This window comes from Tachysurus fulvidraco, chromosome 2 (assembly GCF_022655615.1).
Source record: "Tachysurus fulvidraco isolate hzauxx_2018 chromosome 2, HZAU_PFXX_2.0, whole genome shotgun sequence".
NCBI classification, from domain to species: Eukaryota; Metazoa; Chordata; class Actinopteri; order Siluriformes; family Bagridae; genus Tachysurus; species Tachysurus fulvidraco.
The window spans coordinates 33,376,688-33,393,266 of NC_062519.1; the positions used below are offsets into that span (position 1 = coordinate 33,376,688).

At 36.0% G+C, this 16,579-nt stretch overlaps 2 protein-coding genes across 4 annotated transcripts; both read left to right on the forward strand.

The window, feature by feature from the left end:
- The first annotated feature begins 15 nt into the window (after nucleotides 1-15).
- rnf13 (ring finger protein 13) lies at nucleotides 16-8,346 on the forward strand. Of its 3 annotated transcripts, none has more exons than XM_027161886.2 (10): nucleotides 16-166; nucleotides 1,090-1,197; nucleotides 2,849-2,929; nucleotides 3,042-3,167; nucleotides 3,329-3,416; nucleotides 3,573-3,663; nucleotides 3,949-4,054; nucleotides 4,342-4,435; nucleotides 5,175-5,255; nucleotides 5,949-8,346. In XM_027161886.2, exons 2-10 carry the CDS (start codon nucleotides 1,096-1,098, stop codon nucleotides 6,290-6,292), a joined length of 1,113 nt encoding a protein of 370 aa, XP_027017687.1. In that variant the 5' UTR covers nucleotides 16-166; nucleotides 1,090-1,095; the 3' UTR covers nucleotides 6,293-8,346. The 3 variants fall into 3 exon arrangements, with proteins under 3 accessions (XP_027017687.1, XP_047663737.1, XP_027017672.1); XM_047807781.1 differs by lacking the exon at nucleotides 16-166 and adding an exon at nucleotides 173-360 and having other exon boundaries at nucleotides 1,082-1,197; XM_027161871.2 differs by lacking the exon at nucleotides 16-166 and adding an exon at nucleotides 173-360.
- A 4,562-nt stretch (nucleotides 8,347-12,908) lies between these two features.
- On the forward strand, nucleotides 12,909-15,780 carry LOC113652692 (TSC22 domain family protein 1-like). Its single transcript, XM_027161925.2, has 3 exons — nucleotides 12,909-13,235; nucleotides 13,892-13,940; nucleotides 14,996-15,780. Exons 1-3 carry the CDS (start codon nucleotides 13,171-13,173, stop codon nucleotides 15,452-15,454), a joined length of 573 nt encoding a protein of 190 aa, XP_027017726.1. The 5' UTR covers nucleotides 12,909-13,170; the 3' UTR covers nucleotides 15,455-15,780.
- The last annotated feature ends 799 nt before the right edge of the window (nucleotides 15,781-16,579 follow it).

A 16,579-nucleotide genomic window follows, 5' to 3' on the forward strand; every position in this document is an offset into this window, starting at 1 on the left:
ACGTCAAGTCTGTACATGTTTGCCATTGGTCTTAAATGCGGAAGATTGAAACGTCATAAATTTACAAACCATGCTTTATTAACATATTGCATTGAATGTTATATGTAGATCGTTGCTTGAGCTTTTTGGGTTTGCGCGCCATGTGACCCGGATACAGTTCTAGCGCGTAAGTCAGCCAACTTAGCATAACAGAGTTAGCTTAGCATAGTCAGCGTTTAAAGCGGGTGTTTGTTGACACTGTGTTTTTATGCTGTATCTGATGAGTACAGGTCGGACACATGGACATAATAAAGATATAAAGTTGTCACTTACGGTGTTTTTATTCTAACAAGATAATAAAACGCTTTGATGTAGCTGAAGGTGAGTTTTAAACACATTAAGTGACTGTGTATGTGGTGTTAGCAAGCAAAGCTACTGAATATTAACAAATAATGTAACCCAGATGTCTGATATGTGTTAAGAATCACAAAACCAATAACTGTGTTATAGCTGATTGTTTATGTAGTTTAGTGTTTACAGCGTCTTTTACGCATTTACCATTGTGTGTGTGTGTGTGTGTGAGAGAGAGAGAGAGAGAGAGAGAGAGAGAGAGAGTGAGTGTGTGTGTGTGAGACTGAGTTTTACTGCGGACTTTTCTCCTACATGTTAATAAACAGTCACATGAACCTTAATATCACTATAAACATAATGATTATTAAATGAAACTGGTCTCCTTTCGAGTGAATACAGCGGGTGTGTTGTTAATCATCTCCGTGTTATTACGCACTCCTATGTGTTCATATTGGAATTTATTGCTTAATTATTCCTCTTTTGCTAATAAACTCAGACGTTTGATAATTAAAATACTGATAAAAGTTTACCAAACTATATAATACGTTTAACAGTCATTAATGACACAATTAATGCTCGATCATATAGACCGTAAATGTCGACTGTGGTCATCGGACGAGGGCAGCACGTGTGTAGTGTTGTCTCCTCACACCACTGATAACATGAGTTATTATATTCATCAATTGTGACGGTCAGGGGCAGTTTACATAATGAGAGATGATTAATTGTACTTTGTATTTATGTATGTGTGTGAGAAAGACAGGTATGAAGATGCTGCTGCCCATAGCGATGCTGATGCTCTCACTCACTCAGATCTTCATCATCACCTTCATCAGCATGCTGCCTGTGGAGGCCCACATCACTGCAGTGAGACCCACACAGACACAGTAGAAGTGTTTAGTTTAGTTAAGTCTGATGTTTTGCTGTGTGAGGCACAAATCGGTCACCAGCAAGGGGTAAATAAATATAAAAGTAACATGTAGACAGGAAGTAATGGGAAAAGTGGATCCGAGTGTTATGGTGTGAACTGAAAGCGGAAATGATCGGTGTTTTTCTATAATCTGTATTATTTCCGTTATCACCGATTTTTATGTTTATTTGTACAGCAATGAACAAGAAGAATGTTCAGTTGGGCAAGGCTTAAAATGTCCAACAACGCAGACGATTTCATATCTTTGACAGATTTGGGTAACTGCACAACTATAAAAACGTGTCTTCTCTAATGTAAAAAAGTATGAAAAGAAAGGATCCAAATTTCACAGTGTAATCTAGTTGGAGTTTTGTGAAGTATTTTAGTGTGAATTTGTTTGACTTGATGTTATGTATCAGTTTAGTGTATTCCAAAACGACAAAAAGTGTCTCTCTACCAAAACTGTGGAAGAACAGTTTTGATGACATAATTCTAATCTTAGGCTTCTCATCAAATTTACTGTCTAATCAATTGCCAGAATGTTAAGACTCCAACATTATAAAAAATCACCTTGCCAAAGTAGTTGTGCAAGACAAATCATATCATCGTGCATGGGCCATAAATGTAGCTTTAGCTGTTTGAACACGTTTTATTTTGATTTCCAACCATAAGTTGGTTAAGAATGACAGCTCATGCCAGTTCATGGCTTTGTGACATGATTTCTTCACCATTTTCCTCATAATCTGTTGCATGTAAATCAAACGCATTATTAATCAAGTGAATCAAACACTTCCATGGTATAATCTGTCAAATAAGTCTTAGCTTGGGCTGTGACGCACGCTAAATGCTACAGGTTATTTAAAAATGGGAAGCCCCCCTCCCTGACTTCCTTTTTCACTGGAAATTAAATCAATGCTTCAAATAACATTGTTGATGTAAATTATAGAGTTTCTTAGTATTTGGTACATCCCCTTTTTGCTCTAAAGACAAAATTTCTTAAAACTCGTAAAAGTTTTGACAACAGCCTGCATCCTAAAAATGAGTTTGTATGTTTTTTTTGTTAGAGTCAAAGTGATTATGGCTTTAATGACCTGTTTATGTTTTTATTTTGTTGATATTAAGGACAAGTTATGTGTAAACTGTTGCTTCTAGTTTCTCATGATAAACTCACAATTGTAACATTATTTTAATTTTAATAATTAAATAATTTTTTATTTAAAGATTGTTCTAGTGTTTTCAGTGTGAGTTTCCTGAGGATGTAATTAATGAATAATGATGTATAATAATACTGAAGAAATTGCTAGAAGTTGCATTAAATGTTTTCAATTTGATTTTAGGTTTGAGTTATGAGAGGGAGGAGTCTGTTTCTATGGAAACAATGGAGGTAGTCAGAGGGTGGATTTTGTTCTAGGATAATAGAATAGACTAATGAAGAGTGTTGAGGATTATCTTATCACCCAGTTTTTTTTTTTTTTTAATGCTGATTAGTATATAAATCTAATTCGGTATTTTTCAACCTGAAGTATCACATGTTCTTATTCAATTACATTTTATGGAATATAGGGGAAATATATTTCAGTATAACCTGTGGGTTTGTGTGTTTTGCAGTATTCTGGTGATAATCAGACAGAGAGTTTTGATGATGCTCCTGCTCGGTTTGGATACAGATTGCCCAGCCAGGGCCTGAAGGTGTGACACTTTTACTTTCTGTGTGTCTGTCTTTCTGTCTGCATCTTTGTGTCTGTCTGTGTGTAGGGGACTTGGGGGCTTAGTAATGTTTTGTGGCTGTTTTTTTGGCCAGGGTTTCCTGATTGGTGCACGGCCAGAGAATGGGTGCGTACCAATTGATCCTCCACCACCGAGAGAAAACAACAGCAGTGTCTTCATCGTCCTCATCAAACGATACCACTGCAATTTTGACATCAAGGTTTCACATGCAATCACTACACTACACACCTGCAGTTTTACTCAAATGTTTTGGGAGTCCTTCTGATCCTTCTGTGCAAGCAGTGTTACAGTATAGAGCAGTGCACCACCACTCCTGTGTCAGATAAACCTGTGTTTGTGTGCGTGTGTGCGTGCATGCAGGTGCTGAATGCTCAGAGGGCAGGTTACAGGGCTGCCATTGTTCACAATGTAGACTCGGAGGAGCTCGTCAACATGGGATCTGATGACTGTAAGTATTACACACATACACACACAGATTTGCTTCATCATTGCTCATCAGACAGACAAAGAGTTCTGTGCTGTATTAAGCACAGAACTGTGCTGTATAAACAGCTTTAAATGGTGAAAGTTGGATATGTGTATAATATTGTGTGTGTGTGTGTAGTGGAGGTGGTGAAGCAGATAACCATCCCGTCTGTGTTTGTTGGAGAAAAGGATTCTAAGTCATTAACAGAGGAGTTCAGTTATGAGAGAGGGTGAGAAACACACACACACACACACACACAGGGTTACAATATACTCTATATTATTACAGACTTGAATGAGTTAAGATCTTTTGAATCACAGCACTACACTAAACACTGGAACTTCTAAGTATACTTAACCATGTTTGTTGATAAAAAGAAAGCAGTGTATTTTCAGAAATGTATTTTGCCTCTCAATTTCACCCATTGTATCTTTCTCGTGTGTGTGTGTGTGTGTGTGTGTGTGTGTGTGTGTGTGTGTGTGTGTGTGTGTGTGTGTGTGTGTGTGTGTTGCAGAGGTTATGTAATCCTGATGCCTGATTTCAGTCTGCCATTGGAATATTACCTGATCCCATTCCTCATTATTGTGGGAATCTGTCTTATTCTCATTGTGGTCTTTATGGTGAGTGAAACCTACTTGTATGTCAATGATCTTCTGGGACTTGAGTGAGTACTGGACACTGTTGACTGAAATGTGAATACACAACATTAAAAAAACATGTATCAGACCGACAGGATCATGTGTTGGTGTTTATGGACTGTTTGTGTTGGACTAAGTCCTGATAAGTCACAACATCAGGGTTTCTGTTTAACGTTTATTTGTACTAAACTAAACACAGCTAGTTGTATTTATAATATTAGTGATCATTTCATTTAAGCATGTTAATGATTCAACGTATGCATGCTCAGATCACAAAGTTTGTTCAAGACCGACAGCGAGCCAGAAGGAGCCGACTGCGCAAGGACCAACTGAAGAAACTCCCCATTCACAAATACAAAAAAGGTACTACAATTAACACCCCACATAAACAAACTGCACCAACATGTAGCATTAACACACTGCTCCAACCCGCTACATAAACACACTGCTCCAACCCGCTACATAAACACACTGCTCCAATCCGCTACATAAACACACTGCTCCAATCCGCTACATAAACACACTGCTCCAACCCGCTACATAAACACACTGCACCAACCCGCTACATAAACACACTGCTCCAACCCGCTACATAAACACACTGCACCAACCCGCTACATAAACACGCTGCACCAACATGCTACATAAACACACTGCACCAACCCGCTACATAAACACGCTGCACCAACCCGCTACATAAACACACTGCACCAACCCGCTACATAAACACGCTGCACCAACCCGCTACATAAACACGCTGCACCAACCCGCTACATAAACACGCTGCACCAACATGCTACATAAACACGCTGCACCAACATGCTACATAAACACGCTGCACCAACATGCTACATAAACACGCTGCACCAACATGCTACATAAACACGCTGCACCAACATGCTACATAAACACACTGCACCAACATGCTACATAAACACACTGCACCAACATGCTACATAAACACACTGCACCAACATGCTACATAAACACATTGTGCCAACAAATATCACCAGATTAGCACATTGCATTAACACACAGCACCAACACAAAAAATAAACACAATGTTACATTGTGATCACTATGGTGTGTGTGTGTTTTACAGGTGATGCCTATGACGTGTGTGCAATCTGTCTGGAAGAATATGAGGAGGGGGAAAAGCTGCGTGTGCTGCCATGTTCACATGGTAAGTATGTTTTCCTCATTAGTTCAGTTTTTTATTTGGCCATGTCAGTGCTACTGGAAGTGTGTGTTCGAGGCTGACAGAGAAACATATGCATGAGTGGACAATAAGCAAGGTGTTTTAAGCTCCAAATGAAATTTTTAACATCTGAACAAGAACTATTAAAGAGAGAACCTGTTTGGAAAACTGTGGGCCAGGAAAACAAACTGGAACTTTATAAATATAATGACACAAAATGCAATACAAACGATGCCATTTCTTTTCAAAAATGGACTAATTTATTATTTGTGAACCAACAGAAGTAACAATGTGTGAACAGTTATGTAAACTCTGTAAAAAGTCTGTATAATACTGAGTTGTTTTAGTGGATCACAGATATAATTTTTATCAGTTAGTGTCAGGTAAGGTAATGCCCTTAATAAATGAACAGTTTACCTCATAACTTGGAAGTGATGTCATAACAGTCCTTGCTAGTTCACACCATAGTTAGCTTGCTAGTGTAGTTGATCCTAAGGGGATTCTGTGTACATGACCTGCCAAATGCACCTTTACCTGATCTCATTTTTGCTATTATTTTATTGGTTAAGGTTTAAATAACATGTGGTCACAGGCCATTTTAGGTGAAACTTAAGCATCAGATGTGGCTTGGTGTTACAGCCGAAGATGAGCGGTTGTTTGTTTGTTTGTTTGTTCTAGCATATCACTGTAAGTGTGTGGACCCATGGCTAACGAAGACTAAGAGGACATGTCCAGTGTGTAAGCAGAAGGTGGTTCCGGCTGGTTCAGAATCGGACTCAGACTCAGACAGCGGTGGAGAGGAGAGTGATGAGGTTTCTGAAAGCACGCCGCTGCTGCGCCCACACCCCCCTGCCCGAATCCGTACCCCCTCTCTGATCAGCACACACTCTGCCTCCACTGGCCCTCCTGACTGCTCTGACTCCGACTCCACTGAGGAGGAGGAGGAGGGTGAGGTAGTCACAGTGGAAACAGTTGTGGTGTTGCAGCAGGAACGACCTGATGATGATCTCATCAATGCCTAAAGACAAGCCAATCAGACTGTTAATTAATCTGAAGTGGCAGTATTGCTCACGCACGCGCACGCGCACACATACACACACACACACACACACACACACACACAGAGTACGGTTTATGATTTTATTACAAAGGTATAGTGATGATGAATGTTGTTTCTGAGAAAGACACACACACACACAGCGCTTTACATTTATCCAAAATAAGGATTTAACAGACTTTATCTCTACTTTAAAATTATGCCTACATAGGGACCCTCCTCCCGAATGAAACCAGTTCTGAAGTGCTGATGATGATGATGATGAATATCACTATGTATCACGTAACGATTTTTGGCACACACGTGTCTTCTGTAGCACCTTGTTATTAATCTTGTTTTCCTTTATAGGAGTTTTAATGATCTGTTTTTTGCCAAAACTGTAGCCTGTTTTGATTTCCTGTGTAAAACAAAGCCAAACATTTTGACTGTGCCACATTTAAAATGATAAAATTAGTTTCGACTGAAATTCTGATTAGCGCATTCAGCATTCAGACACTCAGCAGTGTTCATTTCATCAGCGTGTGTTGTAGTGTTCTGTCTTGTGACTGTTACACACGCGCTGCCTTTAACAGCTTCACTTTGTTTACTTTATTTTCCATTCAGCTGAATTTAATTTCAACTGCAATAAATCGATTCTGTTGGAGAAACTCTATTATCAGACATGTACACACACTCTTCAAGTCTGTTTTGTTTATGTAGCACGTACAACAATAGACTTGGTCGTAGATGAGCATTACAGAAATCCTGATGTTCATTTAGATCCCTAATTAACATGCTGGTGTTGACAAATTAAAGTATTATTATTATTGATCAAAATGTGGCATGGTAGGAATGGAGTAAGTATATATGTATATTTCACGGAAAAATTTCCCAAAATTTCTAATCCGTGTAATCATATTTGGCCAAGAAACGGTGAACCAAGCAGAAATGTCACGGCTGTTTTATGCGATGATTTTTTTTTTTTTTTAGAAAATGAAAAGAATGAGGTCTGCCACGGGTATGAATAAATACTTCTATAGAGTCAGATAATAATTATTCATTTTGATTATAATCTGGTATGTCCTGTGTCCCCGAATCTACTTGTGAAATGTCCTGCTGTTCATGATTGTGTGCATGATAAGACTCAAATCATTCCCCCAAACAGCCAGACTGCAACGTCTGATCACTTATTGCAGTGGTTTTTAAAGTGGGAACCCTGAAGCACTACCTATTTTCTTTGAATAGTTGCAGCAGTAGAAATCACATACCACCTATATCAGTTATTTTTTTTATTACAGAGTTCCAACAGAGATTAGAGCTAAATGTTCTCTTGAATAGACAGAGTTTCATTCAAACTTCAAAAAACAAGGTAGTTTACAAATATTGCTAATTTGAGTCTAATGTGTTACATCTGTGGACAGTTCATGAAATTAAAAAAGCTCAAAAAAAGTTTTATTCTAGATGTTTAAATTAGGTTTATTAAGTAAACAATTCTCTGTCTCAGGGTTCTCACGAAGTTATGTATTTTGTAATGGTTGGACCTCAATGGTTGGAGTCTAGCCATTTTGACATTCACTGTCATTTGTCCACTGATTTTTTATTATTTTTTTTTATTGTTTCTTGCGATCTCAAGTAAACACTATAAAAAGTTTAGAAATTTAAAAAAAAAAACACTATTTACAATTCGTGGTGGCAGAAACAGTCACAGTCTTCTCACAGTTCCAGGCTTCCCAGTTCCTCCTGAGTTCAGCTTACTGTCTATGTGGAGTTTCATATGTGAATACTAATCACTTTTTTTTTTAGTTGAGACTGTCAGCCTTTTACTGAGATAGGTCAGGGGGGTTGCATGTCTATAGACCAAGGCGCTGCAGATTTTTAACAAGCGTGGTTCACTGATGTATTTCAGAGACTACTGTATATGTTTCACATGTTCATTTTAAAAAGCATTCTCATGTATTAAAAAAAAATAATTATTTACTTAATGATCTAACCCGGATTCTAAGTGGAATAAAAATAAAATGGAAGAAAAAAAAACTTGAATTTGTCTTGGTCAGTGTGTCTTTTGTAAAAGAAAATAAAAAAATATATAAAATAATTGAGTCATTAATCATTTAAAGTAATTTCCAGTATGCCGAAATGTAATCCGTGTAATTTGGATTCTAATTTTCACTGAAAAAAAGGGAACTTTTTTTTTTTATTTTTTTTATTTTAAATGAAAGTATAAAATTAGCAATCACTGGAAGTTCAACACCACCACACCAGGCACAAAGTAGAAGTGCATTTCTTGATTACTGTGCTTCTGTGTCCTAATATCTTAAAATATGAAGTGTTTAACCAAGTTGTAGTTCCGAAAAGAAAAAGTTCTGTGAATAACGTTTGCATCTGAATCACTACCCTTAAGTCAAAATAAAATTAACAAGTTGAGAAATGAGTCATTGACAATCATTGCAAGCCTCTCAAATATATTTTACTAATTTGTGTTAAAATATTATTTGTGGTAAAAACTATTTAAATTAAGTAGCCATTTATGGGTGGATGTTATTGTTTTAGTGACAATGTTTCGAAATAAGGTTTTTAATTGAAAAGATATCAAATTACCGACTGGATCCAAAACCATAATCTTAAAGTACACTTACATTCAAATGTCTCATATTTAAAAAGAATAAATAAATAAATGAATATGAAAATGAATATTCCTCAAATATGGAATTATAAATACTGATACTGGAAATCGGATAATAAATATGAGGCATGAAACTCCACTTGCATGTCATCATCATCCACCACACAATCGTCAATACCTAAACATTCCCTCAGCCATTCATTGTAGTTCTTATATCCTTCCTGGCAGCTCAAACCAAGACGTTTTTTTTCTCTGTCCTCTTTAGTGAAAACTCCCAGTCACTAAATATGTTTTTTAATCCTGTGTGAACTCTAAAGTTTGTTGTGTTGTGTGTTAAAATTTCAGAACATCAGCAGTTTCTAAACTACTCAAACCAGACCATCTAGTACCAACATCCATGCCACGATTAAAGTCACTTAGATCAAATTTTTTCCCATTCTGATGTTTGATGTAAACATTCACTAAAGCACTTGACCTATTTAGGTTTGATCTGATACTTTGTGCTGCTGCCACTTGATACATGATTAGATAACTGCATGAATATGCCGGTGTACAGGCGTCCCTAATTAAGTGAACATTGAGTACATCTGCTAGTTTGGGAATAACTATGATATTGTTTTTGGAATATGGATCACAGGTCATTTTGGGAATGGGATCACATACAAAGAAATGGTTCCAGTATTATAGTCTTAAAAACGTAATTCAGAACTGAGAATCAGAATCAACAGTGCTTAGAAAAATCAACCATCATTTAAAAAAGTATAATTATAATATATTTTTCTAATTGGCAGTGCTAACATTGTGCTTCAGAATGGAGGGACGACATGACAAAAGATCAAATAAAGTTTCCTTTTAAAAGCAGAAAATTTCAGTATAATTCCAGCAGATAATAAGTTCAACAGTTAATGAGTGTCAGTTACTCATTAATCATAACATTATCAGCTGTCGAATTGTACAGAAACCTTTTGCCAAATTTCCACTGATGCCTGTAACCAGACACAGAACGTTTTATTTTAGTAAGTTCATTAAGAGTACTGATTTATTATCCCAATTTCCACTGTAACTCAGATGATTATGGGTTTTGTTTAAATTTTGTTGCGTTAAAGGATTCTTCATGTCGTCTCAGGGAGTTTTGCTTGACAGGCATCTAGAAAAATGTGTTTACATACAGACCTTTACAAATCTCTAGATATATAACCACTGATGTTGACATTATGATTCTCATTTTTAAAGCATTCTCTCAGATTTAAAAAAAAAAAAAAAAAGGTCACTTAATGATCTAACCTGGATTCTAAGTGGAATAAAAGTAAATGGAAAAAAAAATCAGTGACGTGTCTTTGTAACAGAAATGGAATTTTACAATCATTTTATTTAACAAATAAATTCCATTCCCAATATTGTGTAATTGCAAGCAAATCTCCAAGACTGTTCCAAATACCAAAAATACAAAATCTTGGAATCATAAATTGCATCCAGTATGCATAAATACCCAAGTGGTGGAATGAAGGCCCCCTTGACTGTCTGAAGCCTTGTCTCTTCAGTAAACTAACCCTAACCCTAAATGACACTAATTTTAAAGCTGTGTGGTGATATTTAATGTCCCCACAAATAAGATAAAATAAGATATACCTTTATTCATCCCACAATGGGGAAATTTATCCGTTACAGCAGCAAAGAGAAAGAAATGCAAATATATTAAAAAAAAATAAAAGACATAATATAATACACAGTATATACACAACACAATGTATAAATACAAAGAAGAAAAAAAGAGACCACGAGTAGTAGTTATGCTAACAGACATATTCCACACAGGTCAAATTGCATGTTTTTCAAAACTTCTGTTATTGCACGTGTTGTTTTAAATACTTTGTTATTGTTATTATTACAGTTAAACAGTAATAACAGTGTGTATAGTGTAAAGTCTAATAGCAGCAGGGAGAAAAGACCGTCTGTATCGCTCCTTCAGATACTTAGGATGTAACAGTCTGTCACTGAAGGAGCTGCTCAGAGCTGAAACTGTTTCATACATGGGGTGAGAGTCGTTCTCGATCAGCTTGTCCAGTCTCTTCCTTTCTGCAGTAGAGATCTCTCCAGTCTCTTCCTTTCTGCAGTAGAGATCTCTCCAGTCTCTTCCTTTCTGCAGTAGAGATCTCTCCAGTCTCTTCCTTTCTGCAGTAGAGATCTCTCCAGTCTCTTCCTTTCTGCACCAGCATACCACACCATAGAATATGGCTGAGGCCACCACAGAGTCAAAAAAATGTCTTCAGTAGCTCTCCCTGCACTTCAAAAGACGTAATTAGGTTGTAGTGTTAAATGTTATGTAATGTTAAAGTAATATTCTGTATTTTCAACATTGTATTCAAATTTTGCTGCATTCATTGACCTGAAATTATGCACATATTCTCGATGTCACATTGGTGTAAAGGGGAAGCTTTTGTCTCTTCACAATTCCAAAGTTCAGGGTTTTATGATGAGGTCAGAATACCAGAGTGTGTGTTTTACATGTACCTCTAATGTTCTCTGGTTTCCATTCACCTCAAAATTAATTAAAAAAAATTAACAAAATAGGTGGCACTGTAGCTTAGTGCTTAGCTTGTTTGCCTCACACCTCAGGGGTTGGATGTTTGATTCCCGCCTTTGTTCTGTTTGTGCTGTGTTTGCATGTTCACCCCACGCTTCGAGGGCTTCCTCAGGCTACTCCAGTTTCCTCACCCGTTTCCCTAGATGACTGGCCTGAATTCCCTGGAATATTTTGTTATATCCAGGTTCCCTATGATCCTGTGGAGGAAAAGTTTAAAAAAATTGGATTGCTTGATAGATAAATAAAACAAATGCTTGTAATGTATGAAACATTAGAGCTGCAGAGTTACGAATGCTGTTATATAATGGTTATATAATCATCTCTAAAGCTGAGTGAATTTGTTTAATTTGCTGATTTGCATATTCGGATGTTTTATCTCAGTTCGGCTACAGCAAGAATATTAAAACCCTTCAGACTAACGATTATTTAAAACATCACTGAGTCATTGGTAGGCCATCAGAGGGTACCGCACAGAAACACACACACACACACACACACACACACACACACACACACACACACACACACACACACACACACACACACACACACACACACACACTTATTCACACTTAGTGCAAAAGCCTTGTGATACAAAACAATGCACAAAGTTAAAGAGGCTAGGTTCCTCTTTGAGTCATAGATTTTCTTTCTTTATGTTTTCCTTGGTACTGGCACCCTTGAATTCTGTAAATTTGCTCTCTGACAATTAGGTAAGAAGCCTTATATAAATTGTTCCTTTTTTGCCTTTGACTAGTAAAAATTATTGTGATAATTAACACTAATTTTAATTTTCTAAATATGAACACTTTCATTACAGTGGGAGGAACTTGTGTAGTTTTCTTTGGAAAGTCACACACACAAACACACACGCACACACACATACACACACACACACACACACACACACACACACACACACACACACACACACACACACACACACACACACACATACACACTACATGGATATCTTTCCTCATTTTGTTGTCAAACCCGTTAAGTGAGGCACATGTCTCATCAAGGCATTTCCAGAGTATTAATGAACCATAAGGCTCTGTGTGCGTGCCTGAGTGCACGTCAATCTGTGTGTGTTCATTTTCATGTATGAAGTTCATGTCACGTTGAGCAGCGTATGTAGAAAAATGCCCATTTTCCAGCTTCAGCTCGACTCAGTGTTATCTTGTTAATGCTTTGTTTACTCAGTTTCAGCTCTTTCCTCTTTGTGTGTGTGTGTGTGTGTGTGTGTGTGTGTGTGTGTGTGTGTGTGTGTGTGTGTGTGTGTGTGTGTGTGTGTGTGTGTGTGTGTGTGTGTGTGTGCATGTGCATGTGTGTATACTGCTTCACTTGCATTAGTGTTTATGTAGAAGACCTCCATGTAATGACCTGCTTCACAAAAATATTAAAACTGCAAATCTATAAATTCTGTTCATGCAAAAAAAAAAAAACTGAAAATCATCCTTTATTGTTATTAATATCTTGGCCTAAACAGGAGTGTGTCCTCTGAATGTTTTGCAACTTAAACGATGTAACCTAGCTGCTCCAGCCTTGTAAAGGGGTGGAGTTTGGACTTTATAAATCCAGTCTGACTCAGCTTTCCTTCAGTACATCTCTGTCTTACACTGAACTTAATCAAGATGGGATCAAGTGCTTCAGGATGAACTCAAGCCCTGTTCACTCACCTACCGCCTATGGATCGGTGCCGAACTACAAACGAAGCAGGTGCAGTACTAATGTTGTTCTTTTGTACAAGTACAGGATCAGATCCTTTCCTCTTTGTGTGTTGTAGATGATTTTACAGGTGATATTCATGATGTCATAAGGTGCTGAGTTCACTGTAAAACTTGTGAGTTAGTGACCAAGAGGGTGTAAATTCAAAGCCCAGTGTATTGTGTATTGACCATCTTCTTCTTCTTCTTCTTCTTCTTCTTCTTCTTCTTCTTCTTCTTCTACTACTACTACTACTACTACTACTACTACTACTATTTTGCCCAGGCTTTATCAACAATTATCTAAAAATATAGTATTTAGTAACTGCAATAAAAAATTCTGTGCATAATAAGAGATATGAAAATGAGGAATGTTAGTCTGGACTCCTGGAGCTTGTATAAATGTGTCTAACAAATGAAAAAATGACATTTTTATGATTGTCCTAATTTTACCTAAAGCTGCATTTATTTCTTTATTGTATTTTGTGTGGGTTCTTAAAACAGCTGAAGATTTTAAACTTTAATATGAGATTATATTTGATCAAAATAACAGACATTTGTACAAGTGTCACAGATCTGGTTAATATGCTTTAGGACAGTGTGTGTACGTGTGTGTTGGTGTAGGTGAGGGGTGTAAAAGAGAGAATGATGTTTTTTTTTCCCTATCAGGTCCTGTGTTCCTTCAGTCAACATTGACAGCAGAATAGCAAAAGCAATGGTAAGCAACACGACAGATGGATAGATAGATAGATAGATAGATAGATAGATAGATAGATAGATAGATAGATAGATAGATAGATAGATAGATAGACAGACAGACAGACAGATAGATAGATAGATAGATAGATAGATAGATAGATAGATAGATAGATAGATAGATAGATAGATAGATAGACAGACAGACAGATATATAGATAGATAGATAGATAGATAGATAGATAGATAGATAGATAGATAGATAGATAGATAGATAGATAGATAGATAGATAGATAGATAGATAGATAGATAGTGTTGGAAAATACATTTATTGTGTGTAGTGTTTAGAGTTTAAGGCTTTAGACTTTGAGCATAGTGTTAGTGATTCATCATTATGGTTTATGGTTAGGATCAGAGTTTTATGATTTATGGTGTCTAGAGTCTTGGTTTAACTTAGAATTAAGTGTTTATTCATCATGTTACAATACAAAAAAAATTAACACAATATTGTTATCATGTTAAATACTGTAATACACACACTAAAAAAAATCATAGCAAGGAAGTGTCCTGTAGAAATGAAACAGTTATACAACATAAAAAAATCTGTATATATTTTTCAATTGCATTTTAAGGGTTTACAGCAATAACAGTAATTATTCTCAGCCTCAACACCACCCTTTCATTATAGTGTACAATAGCGTCTCTGTATTTCTCAATAGGAGCAGGAAAAGAAAGGGAAAATTAAAGGACTGAAGCAAAAACAAGACCATGACAGCGACAAGAACAAGATGATATGAGCAGAATAATTCGGTAGTACAGCATATTTCCAGCGCTGGTATCCTATTCCACTTCAGGGATTGGAATTAAGGCTTAATATTTGGAGAATAGATTCAGGGTTTATGGTTTTGGAGTTGGGTTTTTAATTTAAAGTTTGGTGTTTATAGCCTGCCATTAGAACTGAAACACTTTAAAGATAATTCTTGTTAAGCATTTGCTTGAAAAATGTACTGTAAGGTTGCAAAATGTTGTTAAAATGCTAAAGGTTGTTAAAATGTTTTTCTAACATTGTGCTTTAGGATCTGGTGAAGACTCACATGCTGAGTGCAGTGCGAGAGGAAGTGGAACCTCTGAGAGAGAAAATTAAAAATCTGACTGAGAGAAACATAGAGCTGGAGAGAGAAAACCACCTGCTGAGATCACTGACCAAATACCAAACAGCACTGAGCTCAGCTCAGATCACCAACCACCAAACAGCACTGACCTCAGGTCAGATCAAGAAATACCCAACAGTACTGACCTCGGGTCAGACCACGAACCAGCAAACTATACCGAACTCAGGTCAGGTAACCAACCACCAAACAGCACTGACCTCAAATCATCACTGCAATCCGCATGACATCAACATACCTGAGCCACCAGAAAATCTAATCTTCAGAAGTGTTGACTACCCAGTGGGTAGCAACAGTGGGTGCTTTTCTGTAAACACACAACCGTATTTAAATTTAGCAATAAAGCGAGACGTCAGATGTGTTTAGTGTTGCTCTGTCCTAGCAGGATGTGTCAATTTATGTAAAGTGCTAATCTTAAAGTGCTTATAACCAATTCAGTACTTAGCAATTACCTTGTGACAAGGTTTTTGTGTTTTCTTTATTTGTAACTGAACACAAATGTTCACAGTGAAAATTATCATTGTTAATGATATTTTGAAAACTAGCTTTGTATTTTTATGAAATGTAATGTTATATTTGATTTGCACATATTTCTTATTAGAGTTTTATTACAAATATATTTACTATTTATATAAAATATTTAATTACTGTTTCTTAACTGTGTATAATTGTAAAGTACCAATGTCAATCCTTATATATATATATATATATATCTATATATATATATATCTATATATCTATATATATATATATATATATCTATATATATATATATATATATATATATATATATATATATATATATATATATATATATATATATATATATACCCACAGGATTTTTATGTGTTTGCTAAATGGCTTCATACTCATTCATCGATCGCAGTTTTAAACAGCAATTTCTTTGAACATTAATAAATAATTAAAGCACATTATTTCCTGTACTACAGTATGATCTATTGGGACAACAGAATAACTGTTAATTAGAGGTGTATATATATATATATATATATATATATATATTTTAATAATGTGTTTAAAAAAAAGAAGGATTAGTAATATATATATATATATTTTGAAGGATTCAGTAATGGCCCCAGCTTGTGTTTCCTTGATTGAACTTTAGGTGTACCAGTTTAGAGTAACATTAAATAGCCTTAAAAAATTATGAATGTTATTTTGAATTATTGCTGTTACTCCTTAGTCCAGTGTTTGTAGAGAAGAGATTGTTAGGTCTAATGTCTAATGTAGAAAAATGAAAATGTGGCTGCTAGACATTGAATATATATGTTTTTCCACATTGGTGAGATTACTGAGTTATTTAGTTGTAGATAGTAATTTAAATACATTTTTATTTTTTTTAAATTGCTGTTATCACAGTAATTTAAATAAATTTCAGGTTTGAAATGAAAAATGTACCCTTTATGTACTTTATGTAATTAAGTTGATGGTTGGGTTGCTTGGCTTTGAACGCTTGTGTCTTACCATGTT

Coding starts and splice junctions, on each gene's coding strand:
- rnf13 (XM_027161886.2), top strand. CDS start 1,096: ATGAAGATGCTGCTGCCCATAGCGATGCTGATGCTCTCACTCACTCAG. Junction 3,168..3,328: donor ACTGCAATTTTGACATCAAG/GTTTCACATGCA, acceptor GCGTGCATGCAG/GTGCTGAATGCTCAGAGGGC. Junction 3,664..3,948: donor GAGTTCAGTTATGAGAGAGG/GTGAGAAACACA, acceptor TGTGTGTTGCAG/AGGTTATGTAATCCTGATGC.
- LOC113652692 (XM_027161925.2), top strand. CDS start 13,171: ATGAACTCAAGCCCTGTTCACTCACCTACCGCCTATGGATCGGTGCCG. Junction 13,236..13,891: donor CCGAACTACAAACGAAGCAG/GTGCAGTACTAA, acceptor TTTCCCTATCAG/GTCCTGTGTTCCTTCAGTCA. Junction 13,941..14,995: donor GCAGAATAGCAAAAGCAATG/GTAAGCAACACG, acceptor ATTGTGCTTTAG/GATCTGGTGAAGACTCACAT.